Source organism: Chrysemys picta, chromosome 12 (assembly GCF_011386835.1).
Source record: "Chrysemys picta bellii isolate R12L10 chromosome 12, ASM1138683v2, whole genome shotgun sequence".
In the NCBI taxonomy this organism is placed as follows: Eukaryota; Metazoa; Chordata; order Testudines; family Emydidae; genus Chrysemys; species Chrysemys picta.
The window spans coordinates 24,234,641-24,250,896 of record NC_088802.1 but is presented as its reverse complement, the minus strand read 5'-3'; the positions used below and the strand labels follow the sequence as shown (position 1 = coordinate 24,250,896).

General features: G+C 61.3%; 2 protein-coding genes across 3 annotated transcripts in view; both read right to left on the bottom strand.

The window, feature by feature from the left end:
- The window catches only part of LOC101936579 (von Willebrand factor A domain-containing protein 5A-like), a 32,640-nt gene extending 19,264 nt beyond the window's left edge, over positions 1 to 13,376 (bottom strand). For both annotated transcript variants that reach the window (XR_010591686.1, XM_024111477.3), the window contains exons 1-17: positions 13,298 to 13,376; positions 11,293 to 11,353; positions 10,767 to 10,969; positions 10,174 to 10,396; positions 8,916 to 9,088; positions 8,138 to 8,252; positions 7,398 to 7,570; positions 7,196 to 7,284; positions 6,785 to 6,929; positions 5,468 to 5,547; positions 5,110 to 5,224; positions 4,744 to 4,908; positions 3,867 to 3,970; positions 3,397 to 3,605; positions 2,213 to 2,368; positions 778 to 914; positions 163 to 289 (exon numbers count right to left, since the gene is read on the bottom strand). Coding sequence is in view for 1 of the 2 variants with exons in the window: in XM_024111477.3 (XP_023967245.1) it covers positions 163 to 289; positions 778 to 914; positions 2,213 to 2,368; positions 3,397 to 3,605; positions 3,867 to 3,970; positions 4,744 to 4,908; positions 5,110 to 5,224; positions 5,468 to 5,547; positions 6,785 to 6,929; positions 7,196 to 7,284; positions 7,398 to 7,570; positions 8,138 to 8,252; positions 8,916 to 9,088; positions 10,174 to 10,396; positions 10,767 to 10,969; positions 11,293 to 11,332 (2,254 nt within the window). In the remaining variant the exon portion in view is untranslated. The remainder of the gene's footprint in view (positions 1 to 162; positions 290 to 777; positions 915 to 2,212; positions 2,369 to 3,396; positions 3,606 to 3,866; positions 3,971 to 4,743; positions 4,909 to 5,109; positions 5,225 to 5,467; positions 5,548 to 6,784; positions 6,930 to 7,195; positions 7,285 to 7,397; positions 7,571 to 8,137; positions 8,253 to 8,915; positions 9,089 to 10,173; positions 10,397 to 10,766; positions 10,970 to 11,292; positions 11,354 to 13,297) is intronic.
- The window catches only part of LOC135974464 (maestro heat-like repeat-containing protein family member 1), a 936,803-nt gene that overhangs the window by 296,702 nt on the left and 623,845 nt on the right, over positions 1 to 16,256 (bottom strand). The window lies entirely within an intron of this gene.

The following is a 16,256-nucleotide window of genomic DNA, read 5'->3' as shown; positions in this document are numbered from 1 at the left end:
TATGGGACATGGGGGGCAGGGTCATGGCTCCGGGCCATGGGGACAGGGAGGTGAGAATGGAGGTTCCTGGGGCCCAGGCTCAGGGGCCCTAATGGGCAGGGGCTCTCGGGGTTGAGACCCTGGACACTGTCCCTGCCCCCTACCCCACCGGCCCCCTCTCACCTGCTCGGTCCCGCACCCAGCCCACAGCCTTGGCCTCCAGCAGCTCCCACTCGTCGCGCTGCCCCACGGCCCGGGTGTGCAGCCAGACCACGGCCAGCACCGTGGCCCAGACGCTGGGGGTCACGTCCTGCGGGGGGCAGGAGAGAGACAGCCTGAGTCAGTGCCCGGCCTGCCCCCCCGGCCTCCATCCCCCACTCAGCCCTCCCCCTGGCATAGGGACCCCCCACCACTCCAGCCTCCTCCCCCCGGACTCAGAGGGTTCCTAGTGCCCCCACTCCAGCACTGTGGACCCCCTACCCAGATGCCCAGTGCCATGCCCAGGGGGTAGGGAGACGGCCTGAGACAGGGCCCGGCCTGGGCGCCTCCACCTGACCCTGGGCCCCCTCGATCCAATGCTCTGACCCCATTAGGGGGTTCCCAGCCCCCTGACCTGGGCCCGTCTTGCCCACTGGGCTCCAGGTTCAGGGGATCATTTAATCGAGTCACCCTCAGATTCCACCCCCCCAAGCCTGGGTCACCGCCAATCTCATCTGGGAGGAGAGAACAGGCCCAACCCATGGCACCTGTCCCCCATCTCTCCTCTCCTCTCTCCTCTGCACCCCCACCCCCACTCACCTCACTGGGTATCATCCTCCTGGTGTTGGTCTCGTTCACCCCCAGCACGGCAGCCAGCCGGGGGTCCAGGTCCCACGAGCCATCGGCATTTTGCAGAGACACCAGCCTCAGCAAGGGAGACTCCTCCGGTTCCCGCCCTGGGGAGAGACATGGGGAGATGGGGCTGGTACAGGGTTGTGGGTACAGAACAGAGACATGGCCTGTCCAGTCAGGGGGACAGCCAACAACCTTAACTCTGACCCTCTGTGTGTCCTTAACTCTGTCCCTCCATGAGTGTCCTTAACCTGCTCCTCTGCACCCTTAACACTACCTCATCCATGGGCAGCCTTTACCTGCTCTTCTGCACCCTTAACCCCTCCACAGACATCCTTAACTGTGCCCCTTCTTGCACCCATGGGATTACAATTAACTTTCAATCGGAGATGGGCACCTAATTCCCTGTGAATGACCCAGCCCAGCCATTAATTCCACGACCCCAGGGTTTTTCTCAAATACAATCTGACCCCGGGAACATCACTCACTACAACCTGTGATACAGACCTACATCCGGGGATTCACAAGCATCTAAAGGGGTAGCGGGGGACGGGATGTTACAGAATCTATATGATATTATAGCCATGCATGGGTCAGGGTTACGGGGCAGAGTTAAAGTTATCTGGGCTACAGTAACTTCGTATTTCTAGACTCTCCACATTCAGGTTTTAAGGTTAGCCTTCACTTTAAAATTTCTGCCTTTCGTGGGTTTCTTCGTTTATAAACCAGAATGTGCCAATAAAGACTTTTGCCCCTGAACTCGTCTGTACAAATGTCCAAGCTTAGGCCCAGTTTCACAAGGTTTTTTTTCCTGGGAATTTCCCTCTGTGTTTATTTCAGAGAAAACTGCTCAGAGACATTTCTGTCACTAAAAATGATCACTGATCCCTCCCTCCCCAACACACACACTTAGCTCACTGATACAAACTTACACCCCAAATTCCAGCTTCACAGAGTTTTTTGCCTGGGGGTTTCCTTATTTTTTTATTTATTTTGTTTCAAGATAATTTGCTTCACGACACTTAAAAAAAAACAGCTAAGGATTCCCCCTCCCGCAGAGACATAAAGGTTTTTCGCCCAGGAATTTCCTTTATTTTCTATGTAGTTTTTAAATACTTGCACAGCTCCGTGACCTTCAGGGCACGTCCGTCTCTTACCCGATGAAGCGTCACCCTGGAGTTTGCCCACCCCCGGAGTCCTGACTTCCAGCCCCTGCCCCCCTCACCTTTCTGGGGTGCCATCTCCTGCGGGGCCCCCTGGTTGTAGGACTGTCTGCCCTTGTGTTGGGGGCCCCCCCAGCTGCGCTTTGGGAGGCCACGGAGCCAGGACAGGCAATTCCAAGGGAGGGGATGGCCAGTACTGGACTTCGGGAGGTGCAGGCACTCGTGACAGTGGTACTCACGTGCCACACGCAATGCACGGGACAGGCGCCCGAAGATGCTGCGGTGGTTCGGTTCGTCTATGCGCACTATGCTCGCCGGCCGCTCGCAAATATGGTCTACTGAGACCTGTCCTATCGAGACGCAGTCATTCACCTCCATATAGTCGATGATGAAATCTAAATTTAGGGAGCAGATGGACAGAGAGACAGATGGACACACAAACAGACACAGAGAAGCAAAGGGAGGGAGGAGAAATCCATCCCCCACCCAGGCACTTAGAGCCAACACACCGCTGGGACCCTGGGACCTCTCCCCCATACCCTCCCATTCCCTTTCCCCGAGCTGGAACCCCCACACACCCAGCCCCATCCTCCTCTCCCCACAGCTCCATCACAGCCGGGATGTCCCCAGCTCCTGCCCCTTCCCCCACCCCCCGGCTGTGACCCCCAGATCCAGTCCCCATAGCCCCATTCTTCTCCCCTCAGTTGGGACCCCTCCTCCAGGCTCAGGGGATGCAGGGGTGGGTGCTGCGCCCCATGGATGAGGGCAGGATGCTGGGGGGCGAGAGGCCCCCGCTAGCCAGGTCTGCTCATGACAGCGATGCGTCCGCCTCTCCTGTCCCTGCAGCTGTCTGGGTCAGTCCATCTGTCTGACTGGGTCTGTTTCTCTCTCTGCGTCTCTCCGGGCTGTCCCCATCTGTCTGATTCTCGGTCTCTGTCCCTGTCTGACTCTGGGTCTCCGCCTGCCTGTCTGTCTCTGTCCATGTGTCTGGGGGGAAGCACAGGTCCCACTCTCCTGGCTGGGAGGAGGGGGGGGGCAAGCCCTGTGGGCTACTCCCCATCTCACCCTGCCAGCACCCCTGCTCTCCCCATGCCCCGGGGGTGTGAGCATTGGGGTCGCTGTCGCCCTGGAACAGAGAGAGGCAGCACAGCCCAATGGGAGTCGGGGGGTCAGAGAGAGGGGCAAAGGGACATTATTCTATAAGCATGACGCCCCCCCATGCTTCTGGGTCCCCCCTCTTACACTGGGATCCCCCCGTGCTGGGATCCCTCCCGGAATTCCCCTCCTCCCCGACACCAGGTTCCCCCATCCCTCCCCCTGGTGCTAGGTTTCCCCTCCCCCTTCCTCCCCCCCCCCCCCCGAGTTCTCCCCACATGCTGGGTCCCCCCCTGCCACCAGGAGCCCCGACCCCTTCAGGGGATACCTGCCAGCGGGACGTCCCGTCTCACCAGCGGCCCCCGCACCGGCTGCCCCCGCTCCGTGTCCACCCCCACGTAAGCCGTGAGGGAGCAGATGACCCCCGAGCTTAGGCTGGCCTCCAGTGCCCGGTGCCGGTCCCCCTCTGACCCGGCCCCCATGGTCCCCTCCAGCTCCAGCAGCAGCGACTTGGCTGCCAGCCGGTGAACGGGCAGCCTGTGCCGGGGAGAGAGAGTCACACGGGGTTAGCCCTGGACGCCTGGGTTCCAGCTGCTGCGGGGAGGGGAGCAGGGTCTAGTGGGATTGGGGGGGGGGCGGGTGCCAGGACTCCTGGGTTCTATCCTGGTGCCGGGAAGGGAGTAGGGTCTAGTGGTCACAGAAGTGGGGCTGGGAGCCAGGAGGGCAGATCCCACCCCGTCTGTTCCCCTGGGGTGGGGTCGTGGCGGGGGTATAGGAGCTGGGGAGCATTGCTGTCACCTGTCTCCATCCTGTGGCTGCAGGGGGAACTGCAGCGTCTCCTTGTAGGTCTGGTCCTGGATGCGGTACTGCAGGGTGACACCCCCCATGGGAGTGTCTGGGGGCTGCGGGCAAAGAAAGGTAGTCAGAGGGGGGATGCGACAGGGGAGAAGATGCCCTGGGATCCCCCAGACCCAGCTTACAGAACAAAGAGGGCAAATATGGCCAATTGACACCAGTTGGGGGGCTAGCCTAGTCAGCCCAATGGCTGCCTTTAGGGTCCAGAGTTAACAATCCCCATTGAGCTCAATGGGGCTGGGGTAGCCCAGTGGCCATCATTAGAGGTCAGAATTATCGAGCCCCACTGGAGGTCTCGTCTACACTACATACTTTGGTAGAACTATGTTGCCCAGGGGCATGAAAAATCCACACCCCTGAGCGACATAGTTACACCGACTTTAGCCCCCCGTGTAGACAGAGCTATGTCAGCAGGAGAGCTTCTCCCGTCGGCTTAGAGCGTCTTCACCAGATGTGCTACAGCAGTGCAGCTGCGCCGATGTAAATTTGTAGTGTAGACCTGCCCTGAGATCAATGCAGCCGGGCTAGTACAGAGACCTGCAGCCCACTGGCCATCATTAGGGGTCAGAGTTAACAATCCCCACTGAAATCAATGGGGCTAGGGTAGCACAGAGATCCCCTGGCTCAATGGCTGTCGTTAGGGGTCAGAGTTAACTATCCCCATTGAGAACAATGGGGCTGGGGTAGCACAGAGAGCTCCAGCCCAATGGCCATCGTTAGGGGTCAGAGTTATTGCCCAGAAGGAGACTGGGGGGCTCCTGGCTCAGTCACTGATCCCGAGCCCTGGGGGCGTCCCAGGGCAGGGGCCTCACTCTCTCACCTGGGGCTGCCCGCGGAGCTGGGCGTAGACGAGGCACCGCTGCCCACCGAAGATCGCCTCGGGGCCACGGCGCAGCAGCTCCGCCTGCATCCCAGGGGGCAGATCCCAGCTCAGCGAGATCCCGGTCACCGTCGGTTGCAGGGCCCGCTTCAGAGACTGCAGCACCTGGGAGAGACACCGGCACACATAGGGTGGGCCAGGATGCCTGGGTCCTATCCCCAGCTCTGCAGGGGAGTGCGGTCTAATGGCCTAGAGTGGGGGAGCTGGGACACAGGACTCCTGGGTTCTATCCCTGCTGCAGGGAGGGGAGTGGGGGCTGGTGGGTTACAGCAGGGGAGCTGGGAGCCTGGACTCCTGGGTTCTCACCTTGGGCTGCATGCGGTCCCGACTAGTGATGAACTCGGCGCTGCCCTCTGCTGCCCGGGCGATGCCTTTGATCAGAGCTGTGGAGGCCCCGGCCCCGATGCCGAAGGAGAAGCACCTGCAGGGGGGGCAGAGTTCAGGGCTGGGGGGCAGAGCTGGTGGGGCCCATCCAGTGCTGGGAGGGGGGGGACAGGACAGTTGGAGAGGGGCCAGTAGGGCTGGCTGGGCTCCCCATGCTGGCGGGGCTGGGGGGTAGGGTGAGGTAAAGGGTTGGGCAGATGCTGGGGACTATGGTGTGGGAGGGTCCACATGATGGCAATGCTAATAGGGACAGGGCTCGGGGGGTAGGCACCCCCATTACCTGTGGGTCCCCCGGTGACGCTGCACCTCTGCGATGATATCCTGGGTGTTCCCTACCTCCCCATCCGTAAACACGAACAGCTGGGGGTGGGGGGGGGAAGAGACGCTGTCAGAGCCAGGGACCAAACACCCCCCGGAGACAACCCCTCCCCGCTGGGAACTGGAGCAGCCCCCCTGGAGAGTCTGCCCCTCTGACCCTCCCAGAGACCCCCGGCCCCATCCCTCCCCTCCCAGAGATCTCCCGAGGGGATGACCGACGAGGACCGCTGACCTTCTCCCCTATCTCTGTGACCCTCAACCCCTAGGCATGACCCCAACCCCCACCCATCACCTGTTCACTGACCCCTGGAGACAAGAACCCACCGACTGCTGTGGGCACCTTTCCAGGAGCTCCCTCCTGACCCCCCCCCACGTGTGTCCTCCCTGCCCCCCCGGGCTGCAGGGCACCCCCCAGAGCTGGGCGTGGCACAAAGCACTGCCCCTCCCAGCTCTATACAGAGATACCCCCCCGGTTGCTACCTGCCCCGCCCCGCCCCGCTCACACCCCCAGAGGCACTGGCTCCCTCATCTGGCCCAGAGCCCCAGTCCCACTCTGAGCCACCCCATGGCCCCTGTCGGCTGCCCCCCAGGACCCCCAGCCCCTCTCTGATCCCCTCTCCCGGGGTCTCCCCCTTGGAAGTTCAGGAACAGCCTCCGAGGGGAGCAGGGGGGGGCAGCCAAGGAAGGGCCTGCGATGGCGTATGGCCCATGTGACAGCTGGGAGCAAACACCCCATAGGCAGGGCTGGGGCACTGGGGGGGCTCAGAGTTACTGCAGAGAATCCTTCCCAGGGAGCTGGCTGGGGGGGAGGGGGTCTCGCCCCCATCCTCCGGGCAAGCTGATCCCCACGTGTGGGGTGGGGAAGGGATTTTCCCCCGGCTCAGATTGGCAGAGACCCTAGGGGGTTGGTCTCCCTCAGCAGCCTGGGGCCCGGGGCACTCACTGGTTTGAACTGGAGCAACTGGGGGGAGTCGCTGTGACCTGATGCCTGTAACTCATGGTTTGGGGGTGCAGTGACTCAGCCCGAGGGGCGGGGCTGTCACAGGGGGGCGAGGGGCTGAGCAGTGTCACAGGGGGGTGAGGGGCTGTCACGGTGGGGGCGAGGAGCTGGGGCCTGATGAGATGAACACGATGGTCTCTTCTGTCCTGAAAGTCTATGAGTTTGTCCCACCAGGCCCGCATCCCTCTCTGAAACCCCCCACATCATCCCTCGGCCCCACAATCACTCTCCGAGCCTGCCCCAGGACGCCCCTCCAGCTGGCCCCAGTGCCCCTGGTACCTGGCGTGGGTGGCCGTCCCGGCAGGGGCTGCGGTAAATGGCTCGTAGTGGCTCCAAGATTTCAGTGCCCCCCAGGTTAGCCTGGAGCAGCTGGATGCGCTGCAGGGACTTGGCCATGGTCTGCTGGGTATATTCCACGCTCTGCCTGCGGGGGGTGACGACAGGTCTGGGGCTGGGACAGCCGAAGCCAGGGACACCCTGCCCCCAGCCAGCCCTGCCCCCTAACCCACTGATACTCCCTGCTCCTAACCCACCGAAACCCCCTGCCCCCTAACCCAGATACCCCCACCCCCTAACCAGCCCTGCCCCCTAACCAGCCCTGCCCCCTAACTCACAGACACCCCCTGCCCCTTAACCAGCCCTGCCCCCTAACCCAACCAGCCTCCTCCCTGCCCTGCCCCTCGGACTCACGGGTAGAAGGACTCAAACTCAGACCCAAAGCCGTAGATGTTGAAATAACAGCCCAGAGGCAAACTCTTCAACAGCAGGACCAGGGTCTCCTGGGGACAGACAGATGGATGGAGAGTCAGCCCCATGGGCCCAGCCAGCCTGGGCAGCTCCCCCGGGCGTGGCCCCACGGGCCCATCTAGCGCAGCCTCCCATCTGGCCGTACCTTGGCGATGTTGATGCGCTGGCGGGAGCGGACTCTGCCGTCCATGGGGCACGCCATGCTGCCGGAGCGGTCCAGCAGGAAGATGAACTCCCCGGCCCGGCTCTGGGCTGGCAACGCCTCGGGCACGCTGGGCAGCAGGGTCACCATCACGGCCGGGTCGCCCATCAGGGAGCCTGCGGGGAGATGGGAGCCAGCCCCCAAATGGGGCAGGTATGGGGTCGAGCCCCCGTGAGCCGCCCCCTCAGCACCCCCGACTGCCCCCAGAGACCCACCCCCACAGCTCTGTCCCTCCCCCCACCCCTCTCTTGCCTTAGATCCCCCACCACCCCCAATACCCAGCACCCTAGTGCCTGCTCTCACATCCCCAGTTCTCCCCCATGTCCCCCAAACCTGCAGTGCTGCCCAGTGCCTGCCTGCTCCCAGACACCCCGTTCTGCCAATGCCAGCTCCCCCAAGGCCCCCCCCTCCTGTCCCCTGTCCTCCACACACACCCCATCCCCAGCTCCCCCAAGACACCCTGCTCCTGTCCCCCAACCCTCGCCTGCCCCCAGATTCCCATAGCACCCACCCCCATCAGCCCTAGGACCCCCCATTCCCCAGTCATCCCCCTCATTGCCCTGTGCCTCCCTGATCCCATGTCACCGCCCAGCACCTACCTCACCCCCCCCAGATCCCCATCCCCCAGATCCCCCTCTGCACCCCCGCCCAGAGGTAGCTGGGTGCAGGATCCCCTCCACCACCTGGCTTGGCTCCAGGCAGCCCGGCCTCCAGCACCGCGCTGGGTTTGTGTGGCTCCACATAATAGACCAGCAGCTCCACGTCCCGGTCCCATGGTGGGGCCTGGGCCAGCGACACCTGGGGGGGCGACAGACACACAGTCACCTCCACACGATTCCTGGGGGGACAGGGTCCTGCTGGCTCTCGTGCCTGGCTCGGTGCCCCCTGCATGAAGCCGGGGTGAGGGGTTGACCCTGGGAACGCTGGCTGGGCCCCCCCGGGTTCAGTGGAGAGAAGAGAGGGAAAAACAACCCCAAAGGCCAATGCGGGAACTTGGCTTTTCCTGGTGAAAAATTGCAAATATTTGACATTGGGGGGGTGGGGGGGGCTAAATCTTTCCAATTTGGGGGTAAAATTTTCCTGGTCCCCCACACCTCCATTTCCTTCCACTGAGAAACAAGGAGAGGGAAAATCCGAGAAACTAAACACTAACAGAGCCCAGCGACTGCCAGGGATTTCATCCCCAAACTGGCAGATTTCAGCCTGTCCAGATTTTCCCCAGAGAAACTGGGAAATTCCCCAGATCCGTTGGTGTCGCTCGATCCCCCCGTCCCCCAATCACCCAAAGTCTGGCCCATACTCCCCCTTTCAGAACCCACCCACCTGGGACCTGCCCCCCAGCCTCGCCCCAAATCCCCCCCAGCCCTCAGTCCCATTCCCTGGCACCCACCCCTCAGCCCAGAGCCTCCCCTCCCTCCCCCCCAGCACCCTCCTCCCACTGGGGATGGCCGGGACCCTTACCTGGGCAGTGGTTCGGTTCCCGGCCGTATAGCTCAGGGGGGTGAGGGGGCAGTTGGAGAACACGCGGTCGATGCCGTGGGGCGACTGCAGCGTGGCACTCAGGCTCAGGGTGTAGGGCAGCTTCCCCTGGGGGACCCGCGGGATCCCCTGGGTGACGTCCTCCCCGTTCCACCCTGCAGAGAGAGACACAGGGGTGAGGGCCAGGGGGCTGGGAGAGAGCAGGGGGAGGATGGAGAGTATGAGATATTGGGGGGATATTGGGCTGGGATATCAGGGGATTTTGGGATGGCTGGGGTGGGTCACATACCCTGGGGTGGGGATTTCAGGCCTGGGGGACATTTACCGAGGGGCACACAGTAGTGGCCTATGGGGCGTTATGGGGGCTATTTGGTTCTTTCACTGTGGGGTACGTAACGGGGCTATGGAGGTTTCAGGGGATTATGGGCTGTGGGGTCACTCACCATGGGGTGTGTAGCAGGGGTTCTGGGGGCTATGGGGTACAGGGAGCTATGCGGGATCTATGGGGCCTATGGGTCTGGTCTCAACATGGGGCATGTGAAAGGGGTGCAGCATGGCTGGAGGCACACAGCTGGGGAATAGGGTGCAAGGGAGTATGGGGGGGATCTGTGGGTCTCACCATGGGGTGCATGGGGGGGGGCTGTGGGTCTCACCGTGACAGGGGTAGGGGATCTGTGGGTCTCACGGAGGGCAGGTGGGGGGGGCTGTGGGTCTCATGGTGTGGCACGTGGGAGGGGCAGGGGGAACTGTGGGTCTCACCTGGGGCACGTGGGGGGGGGGGGCTATAGGTCTCACCGTGACGGGGGTAGGGGATCTGTGGGTCTCACCGGAGGGCAGGTGGGGGGCTGTGGGTCTCACCGTGTGGCACATGGGAGGGGTCACCGTGTGGCATGTGGGAGGGGCAGGGGGATCGGTGGGTCTCACCATGGGGCACGTGGGGGGGGATCGGTGGGTCTCACCATGACGGGGGTAGGAGATCTGTGGGTCTCACCGGAGGGCAGGTGGGGGGCTGTGGGTCTCACCGGAGGGCGCGGAACGGGTGCACGAGGGGCTGTGGGTCTCAATGTCGGGCGCGGAGCGGGAGCATGGGGGGGCTGTGGGTCTCACCGTGTGGCACGTGGGAGGGGTCACCGTGTGGCATGTGGGAGGGGCAGGGGGATCGGTGGGTCTCACCATGGGGCGCGTGGGGGGGGGGCTGTGGGTCTCACCGTGATGGGGGTAGGGGATCTGTGGGTCTCACCGGAGGGCGTGTAGCGGGGGCGCAGCACGGTCGGCAGCACGTAGCGGGCGGCCCCGTCAGGCTCCAGCAGCAGCTCGCAGACATAGCGCAGGGTCAGCACCGCCTCCTCCCCGGGGGGCAGATTCCCCAGGGAGCAGCTGAACACATCGCCCCTGATCCCCTCCTGCTGCAGCAGGAACGAGCTCTGCCCCCCGGCCAGCGCGTCCCCATACACCTCCTGCGCCTGCCGGGAGAGACAGGGTCACCCCAAGATCCCCCTGCCTGACATCCCCCTGCCCCCCGGCCAGCACTTCCCCATACAGCTCCTGCACCTGCTGGGAGAGATGGGATCACCCCGAGATCCCCCTGCCCCCCGACATCCCCCTGTCCCTGATATCCCCCTGCTCCCCAGCCAGCGCATCCCCGTACACCTCCTGCGCCTGCTGGAGAGACGGGGTCACAGCGAGATCCCCCTGCCCCCCGAGATCCCCCTGCCCCCCGGCCAGTACTTCCCTGTACACCTCCTGCGCCTGCCGGGAGAGACGGGGTCACCCCAAGATCCCCCCAGCCCCGTCCCCTCTTCTCTCCCCCCCGGGACCACTGCCCCCGAGCACCTGTTTCTTCTCGTGGAGCTGGGCCTGGATGCAGGCCCCCCCCAGACGGGCCTGGAAGGCGTAGACAGCTGCCTCGGCATCCACAGGGAACTTGAACACGACCTCCACGGGCCCCGGCTCCTCGTTCCTGTAGAGCAGCTCGCAGCTCACGTCAGCCACGAAGCCTCGGATCAACACCGCCACCGAGCTGCTGCGCAGGGGAACTGGGGGGAGGGGGACATTAGCCACAGGCCCCCCCTGACTCCCATGGGTACCGGGGCACGGGGCCATGTCAGCCACGGGCCCCCCACGGGCACCAGGGTGAGGGGGACATCAGCCATGGCCCCCCCACAGACCTCCCATGGGCGGTGGGTGAGGAGCCACGTCAGCCATGGGTCCCCGCACAAACCCCTGTGGGCAGTGGGGTGAGGGGCCACGTCAGCCATGGCCCCCCCACAAACCCCCCATGGGCACCGGGGCGAAGGGCCACGTCAGCCATGGGGCCGCCCTCCCCCTCATGGCACCGCCCCTCACAGCCCTGACTCACCAGGCTTCTTGACGAGCAGCAGCCCGCTGACCAGCTCCATCTCGGCTCTGGGGTTGGGGATCTGTGTGGGGGAAGGTGGGGGGTGAGATACAGGGTTTCCATGGAAATTGATGGGCACAGGGTGCCCCAACCCCCCATCCCCCCTAGCGATGGCTCCGAGACCCCAGCCCCACCCCCTTGCTCAGCCAGGTCCTGTGGCAGGGAGTCCCGCAGGCTCACGGGGCCTAGCTCCTGAGATCAGAGTCATGGCTCCTCTTGGGCCCCCTGCCTCCCCATGCCACGGCGCCAGCCCCCAGCAGGGAGGGGCAGGCGGGGACCGGGGTACGGCTGGGAGTTGGGGGATGGATGGAGAAATGTAGGGGGAGTGTATGGGGATGGATGGATGGATGGACGGACGGACAGATGGAAGGAAGGAGGCGTGGGGGGGGGGTCAGACGGAATGAAGGGGGGTGGGGGGCTAGTGGGTTAGAACGAGGGGACTGGGAGCCAGGAGTCCTGGGTTCTATTCTGAGCCCCTGGGGGGTCCCTGGAACAGTTGTGGGGGACCCGGGTTGGTCATTGGGGGGTTGTTAACCCAGCTAGACCCATCTCCCCGCTGTCGCCCTGCAGAGAAGCAGAGATTTGTGGAGCAGGCTCCGGCTCCCGGCCGTTCCTGGCAGGAACGCAACCCTGCTATTTACTCAGCTTTCACTCTGGGCTGGAGTGGCTGCCATAACCCCCCCCACCCCAACGAGGATGAAATCCAGCCCTCGGCCGCACCTGCTCCCCACCCCGGAACCGTCCAGCCTGGGCCTCGGATTTGCTGCCTTACGAGGGGGCAAGAGGACGGCAGCCGGTTGATTTCTCCCACAGCAGAAACCCAGCTCTGAAGCACGGGGGGAGTCTCTGTGGAGGAGAGGGGAGCTGAGGGTTGGATGGGGGCGAGGAACGCCAGAGCTGCCGTGACCAAGAGGGGCTCTGAACCCCACTCCCCAAGCCACGTTTCAGCTTGCCACCACTCCAGTCATCTGGAAAATTCCCAGCTGGAAGGTTGGACGGGAAGACTGGGATCACCTGAGCAAACCCGCACACTGGGGAGGGCCCGGAATGAACTGTGGGGGGAACGAAGGCAGATCTTCTAAACAAACCTCCCGTCCGGCTTCACGCACAGCCCGGGATGGAGAATCCACCGCAGCCCTCAGGGAGTTGTGCCAGCAGCTAATTCCCCTCCCTGCCAGACAGGTGCACCTCCCTCCTAGTGTGAATTCCTCTGCCTGCAACTCCCAGCCAGGGGATGGCGTCAGACCATCCACTGCCACGCTGCAGTGCCCCCACCCCCAGCAGGTATTTACAGCCGGGGGGCCAGGCCTCTTCACCTTCTCTGGGCTAAGCTCCGTAGGCTGGGAAAGGGCTGAGGCCGGGACACGGCTTCGGCGGGGAGCTGGGGGTTGGTTGTTTGTCCCCGGCATTTAACTCTGATGCCTAATTCTCAGCCCGGAGGAAGGGAGTCGGCGTGAAAGTTACGACAATTCACAGTCCCTGGCTCCTGCTGCAGTAGCTGCTTCTTGGGATGCGATGGAGCCAGAGGCTGAGTCACAGTGCGGGGGTGGCGATGGTGAGCTCCGACCGGCAATGGGCACCCAGCGGAGCCCACGAGCCTGCAGGGAGCAGGTCAGGGCCGGCCGGCAGGGCGCCACGGGGATGGGCTCCGGGAAACCCACGCAGGGAGAAGTACGAAAAGAAAGGGAAGGGGGGTGGATCGGGGGGGGGGTGGAGCAGGAAGGTTTAGGGGTCACCTCCCTCCAAACACCCCCAAACCCGCCCCGGCACGCAGGGCCCCCCAGCCAGGGAGGGGAGACTCTGCAGAGGCGAAGCCCTGATTCAGGGGGATGAGCCCAGACCAGGGGGTGGGGAGGCCCTGGACACAGAGGGGGCAGGACCCAGAGAAAAGGGGGGGCTAGGACCAGGGGGGCAGGAACCCCAGAGGAGGGGGCTCTACTGGGGGCCCGATCCGCACCCCCGGTACCTTCTCTCTCGGTCTCTGAGCAGCGAAGCCCTGAGTCAGGCTGGAAGGGAAAGTATCCCCGCTAGCCCCAGCCCCGCCCCCGCCAGGGAGCGTCTGCAAACGCCTCACCCCTCCCCGCCCCAACCCAGCCAGGGAATGTCTGCCAACTCCCCATTCCCAGCTACTATAAACCAGGGACTGTCTACACAGTTCGCCCACCTCCCGCCCCCCCCCCCCGGGAGCCAGGGACTGTCTGCAAATTCTTCGCTCCACACATCCTTCCATGTCCCCACATTGAACTGAGGCTGGGATATGTGTGTGTCCAAACTGCCCCTTGCTCCTTCCTGCCCCTTTATGGTGCAAAAATGGGAGAGGATTGTGGATGCAAATGTTTCAATTCCAAGTTACCCCACTCCCATTAGGGTATTCACCCCACACTCTCCATCCAGGGGCCAGTGGTGGAAGAGGGGGGGAGAACCCATCAGTCAGCCATCAGCCCTGCCTCTCAGTAGCAAAAAGGCATTGAAGAGAAATGAGGAAGCTTGGCGGGATGTGGGGAAGGGAGGGGGGGAGTTTTTTCACCCACCACATTTCTTCTGGGGTCTCTTCAGAACCTGCTTTTAATGTCCCACTGGGTGGTGCTGGATCTGCCCTCCCTGGCCCTGAGTCCCCTGTGGGAGCCCAGAGCTGGGGCAGAAAGAGCATCCCCCTCCACTCACAGCCCCACACCCATGGGCCTCTGGCCTGGGGGGACTCATTGAATGGAAAGGTGGCAAGTCAGTCTCCAAGGCCCCTCCAGACTTCGCTCTCTGTGCTGAGGCTGCCAATGAGGGGCCGGGTAGTGCCCATGGGGATGGGAGCATCTTCTCTCCTACGGCCTGAGCGGTGGCCAGCACATCCCTCAGCTCACGCATCGTCCCACAGCCCCCATTGGCCTGGAATGGCGAACCGTGGCCAGTGGGAGCTGCAATTGGCCAAATCTGGGGACGCTGCAGAAAAACAAACTGTCCCGGCCCGCCAGCGGATTTCACTGACGGGCCGCGCGCCAAAGGTTGCCAACCCCTGTACTATGGTAATGGTGGTGACGTAAATACCTTAAATATGAAATATGTAGCCCTTAGTCCAAACTCAGCTAATTAACAACTTAGACTGCGGGGTTTAGAATGGAAATAGGTGCTTGAATCCTGTTGAAATTAATTAAGGACTGGATGCCTAGCAACTCTTTGTCTCCTTTGATAATCCCCATCTACTCTTAACATGAACCTCTGAAATCCAACACTCAATTTGAAACCGAACCCTGAAACATCACTCTAAAGTTAACCCTAATTCTAAATCTTATCCTACGCGTACCCTTGATCTTAGCTCTAAGGGCTGTGTTGTTGTTCTTATTAAGACACAGAGAGCTTGTATCTAACAATTAAACTCTGATATTCAAACATAGTAGAACACAAAACCCTGAGTTTGCTGTTTGTAGCAATCTACATTCCCTGGTCTACCTGCATCACTGACCTCCATCTTGCAAGAGGAAGGTTGATCTTTGGTCTCTGTTACCACAACCCACTTTCTTACACAACTACAGAGGGACTTAGATGTTGCAGTACTCAGTGTCACAACACCTCACGTTCAGGCACCTAGAATATCATTGGGATTCACACAGCCTGAGTCAGGCACCCAGGCTCCCTATACAATGGAAGGGGAGAGGGAGACATCTAAGAATGGGATCCACAAAAGCCAGAACACTAGACTAAACTAGCCAATAGGAGGTGCTGTGACCCAGGGACCCATTGGTGCCAACTGGCAGAGGGCAAAAGGTGTTTACAGGGATCCTCTGGGTCAGGTTTCTATGTACCAGTTCACCAAAGGGTGGCATGTAAGGTCTCTACCAAGAGCTAGTAGCTTACTGGTCATCATCATTGCAAAATGTATGCATAGATGATATTTAAGGAGTTGTGTATCTATACTGAAAACTATGTTCTTAAGGTATGTACATTAAGACAGGTCAACAGAAGGTGATAAACAGGTTCTGTTCTGGTGGGGGTAGTAAACGCTTCTCTCTCTGGCTGGTCATTGTGTATTGTGTGTCTCCTAATGTAAGTCCATTTGCTTTACTGAGCCTAATGCAGAAGTTGTGAATTCACATAAGAGAAGAGCTGCAGGAAAAAAACAAAACCAGCAAAGGGGGTGTCCTGCTTACAAGTAAAGACAATGGATTTGGGAGGTGTAACTGGGGGTACTGAGGTAAATCCAGGATCCTGCACTGAGGAGACAAGCTGAGAGCACGGCTTGTTTCATGAAAAAGGGATTGCAGCCTACCTGGCTGAGAAACGCAGGTGAGCAATACTATAAGATACGACAGTAGCTAATTAAGTAAGTCTAGGTTCTAGAATGTTTACTATAAGTTTATTTTAAATGTAACCATTTGGTTTCAATATATCCATTTACTAGCACTTGAATCTCTCCTCTGTGTTAAATGAACTTGTGCTTGTTTTCATTATAAACATCGCTAAGGGCTGTGTGTTGAGCGGAGCAGTGTCCTGCTTCTTTGGGAGCAGTGGATCTGTGAATTCGCTGAGTGTCCAGTGGACCAGGGCCTGGACACTCCAAGGAGATACTCCGAGGGCTCAGGTGTTGGATAGTGCCAATTGCTAACCTGCAGAGGGACAGCGGAGCCTGCATAGGCTGAGAGGGGAGTGCTTGTGTTGCCCACGGCTGGTGGGACTGGGGAGCTGACCCCCGACAGACACAGACAAAGCTTCTTCATTCTAAGGGCAAGTAGTAGAGAGGTGCCTCACAACCCTGGGAAGCATCACAGATACCAAGGACGGGGGTGTGTCTTAAGCCCCCTCCCTTAGCCCAGTGGTTAAGTTACTCATCTGTGATGTGGAAAACTACTAGGTCATGTCCCTCCTCTACTTGAGGGGGAGAAGGGATTTAAACAGGGGTCTCCAAACACTCAGGAGAGTGCGCTAAACACTGGTTG